At 39.6% G+C, this 4,439-nt stretch overlaps 1 protein-coding gene across 1 annotated transcript; it reads left to right on the forward strand.

Moving 5' to 3' along the window:
* The first annotated feature begins 285 nt into the window (after positions 1 to 285).
* LOC123756024 (uncharacterized PPE family protein PPE12-like) lies at positions 286 to 4,161 on the forward strand. Its single transcript, XM_069304962.1, has 2 exons — positions 286 to 307; positions 3,017 to 4,161. The coding sequence occupies exons 1-2, from the start codon at positions 286 to 288 to the stop codon at positions 4,159 to 4,161; spliced, it is 1,167 nt and encodes a 388-aa protein (XP_069161063.1).
* The last annotated feature ends 278 nt before the right edge of the window (positions 4,162 to 4,439 follow it).

Genomic DNA, 4,439 nt, shown 5'->3' on the forward strand with positions numbered 1-4,439 from the left:
ATCAACATGATATATTTGTATAATTTTGGGGGGGAACTTAGACTATTTGTATTAGGAAAACTAAAGACGTTTTGGAAAATCCCCTCCTATTGATCCTTTATTATATGCTAATGTGTCAGAAAAGTGTCATAGAATGATTATATCTGAAAGGTGTGGCCGTAAATATACACTTGAAAATGTGTAAAATTCGTTGAATAAAAATAAAAATCTCCCTTACTATTTAGGCTACAGTACTGAAACTTAGAACAATTGCAGCCCTTTTCATATACAACTAGTCAAAAAATAATGGTTGACATTGAACAACAACGTTAGTTTTCCACAGTAACGGCCCCTTATGTCGGAGTCATTCAGAGTGAAGACTAGGTCGAGTCTCGCTGGTTCATCGTTGCCTCTCATTCTTGTGGGCTCCCTGACATGCTGACTTACAACGTTTCTTGTCGCCAGTTCCAACAGTTTAGCTCTCCATGTTTACTCACCTCCATGCGGTTCCTTGTTTTCCCAGTCTATCCTTCCATGATTGAAGTCCCCCATGAAGAGCAGATGAGATCTATTTCTACAGGCAGCAGTGGCTACTCTCGCAAATATAGTGTTAACTGCCATGTTGTTTCTGTCATACTCTTGCCTGGGTCTTATGCCTTTTGGTGGAGGGTTATATATTACTGCTACTACTACTCTTGGTCTTCCCAGCGTCATGATGCCTGTAATGGAGTCTCTGAACCCCCCTCGCAGCCTGGGATAACTGTCTCGAAACTCCATTCCTTTCTTATCAGTAGGGCCACTCAGCCTCCTCCCTTTCATTTCCTCCCTCTTCTTTTTACAGTGTAGTCTTGGGGAAACACTGCATTCGTTATTATTCCTGAGAGTTTTGTTTCTGTGAGTCCGATTACATCCTGGTTCCCTTCTTGTGCTCTTTCCCTAAGTTCACATGTCTTGCTAGTAATCCCATCTGTGTTCAAGTATATTACCTTGAAACTGACTCGTCATTCCATCTTCAGTTTCTGTTCATTCCACTGGAGGAGAGGAACAAGGGATGTCTGGGTGGGAGGGCCTAGGAAGGCCGACTTGGGAGATCTAGGGTGAGAGAGGGGGCTGGAAGGATCCGGTATGAGGAAGCTAGGAGGGTCTGAGGTGGTATAACTGAGAGGTCTGGGGTTGGGAGTATATTAAGGCTTGTGATGGGGGAGCAGGAGGGGCATGTAGAAGGAGGGAGGGAGGTCATAGGTTGGAGAATGAAGTGGAGCCTAGGGTAGGGGGGCCAGGAGGCTCCCCTACCCTAGGCTCCACTCCACTGAGGACAAGTCATGAACAGTTTCTTTAGTATTTCACCATCCATATAATTACAAGTAAGTCTGAAGTTGGAAAGCGACACTTACGCTCCTCGCACAATGTTCTTTATGTCTTCCTCTGGCGACAGCTTACTGTCCAAAACCACCCCGACGTCTCGTTCTTTATTAGAGTTCTGTAATTCCATTCCACATAATATGTAAGTTGTGTGGTATATTTTCTCCTATTCCACATTCCATAACATGACATTTATTCAGACTGAATTCCATTTGCCACTTGTAGCTCCAAGCACCTTTTTTATCTAGTTCAATTTGAAGGGCATTACAATCGTCTGCGTCTCCTGTCTTCCTCAATATCTTAGCATCATCCGCAAACATGTACATATAATTCTGTATTCCAACTAGTTTGCACCAGAAGGCATACTGGACCAATATTACTGGTGCAAGAACTTAACCCTGTGGTACTCCTCTAGTACCACAGGGTTACTGTGGTACTCCTCTAGTACCACAGGGTTACTGTGGTACTCCTCTAGTACCACAGGGTTACTGTGGTACTCCTCTAGTACCACAGGGTTACTGTGGTACTCCTCTAGTAACACTGATCCAGTCGGATACATTATCTCTGATTACTGTCCTCATCTGTCTGTCAGTTTGAACATTTTTCATCCTTTTCAAAAATCTCCCTTTCACCCCTCCAGTAAAGTTCCAGTTTCCAGAGCAGCCTCTTGTGTGGGACTCTGTCAAAGGCTTTTTTTAGATCCAGATAGACAGTCAACTCTTTCCTGAAGTATCTCTGTGGCTCTGACAGGATCAGATCCTGTACGCCAGCAGAGTGCTCCTGGCAGTATGGGTTCGAGTCACTTCTGGGGTGTGAGTTTTCAGTTATATATATATATATATATATATATATATATATATATATATATATATATATATATATATATATATATATATATATATATATATATATATATATATATATATATATATATAAGTATATTTTGGTAGCAGTCTTTCCTGTAGACATATATTATTAAATATGACCGAAAAAGTAAGATTAATAATTCTAACACGAATTTTCTCAATCTTTCGTACATTTCTTTTCACTGTTGGTGGTAATTCAAAAAAAAAATCAATTCTCCAAAATTCAAATGAATTTTGGAGAATTGATTTTTGAATTACCACCAACAGTGAAAAGAAATGTACGAAAGATAGAGAAAATTCGTGTTAGAATTATTAATCTTACTTTTTCGGTCATATTTAATAATATATATATATATATATATATATATATATATATATATATATATATATATATATATATATATATATATATATATATATATATATATATATATATATATATATACACACCCTTCGGTGTATACATCTCTCCACAGTCAACAAATTACATAAGTTCAGCGAAATCAAAAACATCAATTTCTTTTAATATTGGAATCTCACTATTTAACAAATGTTATAGTAAAAAGAATTATAAAAAAATAATCTCAGTTTGTTTTTAAAACTTTATTAAATTTCCAAAAGAGAAAACTCCAATAATGTTAAACTGAAACTCACATTAATTTCCACCCGTCAACTGGTGATTCCAATCACTTATTTGTTGACTTTTCCCTGGCAGCTAAAACTATCTAATTTGCATATTTATATAACTATATTTGCATATTAATCATTGTTTAATTAACTTTAAGACAGCTATTAAAATATTTTTTCAGCACTCGAATGTAATAAAAATAAATATGACTTAGGTAACGGTAAACTCACCACTGGTAACGGTAAACTCACCACTGGTAACGGTAAACTCACCACTGGTAACGGTAAACTCACCACTGGTAACGCTAAACTCACCCCTGGTAACGGTAAACTCACCACTGGTAACGGTAAACTCACCACTGGTAACGGTAAACACACCACTGGTAACGGTAAACTCACCACTGGTAACGGTAAACACACCACTGGTAACGGTAAACTCACCACTGGTAACGGTAAACACACCACTGGTAACGGTAAACTCACCACTGGTAACGGTAAACTCACCACTGGTAACGGTAAACACAACACTGGTAACGGTAAACTCACCGCTGGTAACGGTAAACTCACCACTGGTAACGGTAAACTCACCACTGGTAACGGTAAACACAACACTGGTAACGGTAAACTCACCGCTGGTAACGGTAAACTCACCGCTGGTAACGGTAAACTCACCACTGGTAACGGTAAACACAACACTGGTAACGGTAAACTCACCGCTGGTAACGGTAAACTCACCACTGGTAACGGTAAACACACCACTGGTAACGCTAAACTCACCGCTGGTAACGGTAAACACACCGCTGGTAACGGTAAACACAACACTGGTAACGGTAAACTCACCGCTGGTAACGGTAAACTCACCACTGGTAACGGTAAACACACCACTGGTAACGCTAAACTCACCGCTGGTAACGGTAAACACACCGCTGGTAACGGTAAACACAACACTGGTAACGGTAAACACACCGCTGGTAACGCTAAACTCACCGCTGGTAACGGTAAACTCACCACTGGTAACGGTAAACACACCGCTGGTAACGCTAAACTCACCGCTGGTAACGGTAAACTCACCGCTGGTAACGCTAAACTCACCACTGGTAACGGTAAACACAACACTGGTAATGGTAAACACACCGCTGGTAACGGTAAACACACCACTGGTAACGGTAAACTCACCGCTGGTAACGGTAAACACACGACTGGTAACGGTAAACACACCACTGGTAACGGTAAACTCACCACTGGTAACGGTAAACACAACACTGGTAACGGTAAACACAACACTGGTAACGGTAAACACACCACTACTGTATATTTAACTGATTAATAAACAAACTCCAACAACTAATATAAAACGACTTAACTACTGTATAAAAATCTATAATAAATTAGCTTACCTTTCATGTAACAAAATGTAAGTCTTTCTCCAGCTCCAAGCTCAGGTTTTTTTAATTTGTTTTTGAATTTTGTGACACTGAACTGGGTCGTTCGGAAAAAATATAGTTTGAAGAATACTGGAATATATCATTGTAATCTCCGTAAGGGTCATTGTACTGGATGTACTCTCCTGTATCTCGCCCTTAACGCCGTGCATCTTGGTATGAG

The sequence above is a fragment of the Procambarus clarkii genome, chromosome 53 (assembly GCF_040958095.1).
Source record: "Procambarus clarkii isolate CNS0578487 chromosome 53, FALCON_Pclarkii_2.0, whole genome shotgun sequence".
In the NCBI taxonomy this organism is placed as follows: domain Eukaryota; kingdom Metazoa; phylum Arthropoda; class Malacostraca; order Decapoda; family Cambaridae; genus Procambarus; species Procambarus clarkii.

Bases quoted from the DNA above. Each gene is read 5' to 3' on its own strand.
- LOC123756024 (XM_069304962.1), top strand. From the start codon at position 286: ATGGTTGACATTGAACAACAAC. The intron at 308-3,016 runs GTTAGTTTTCCA...ATATTTTTTCAG, and splicing joins GGTTGACATTGAACAACAAC to CACTCGAATGTAATAAAAAT.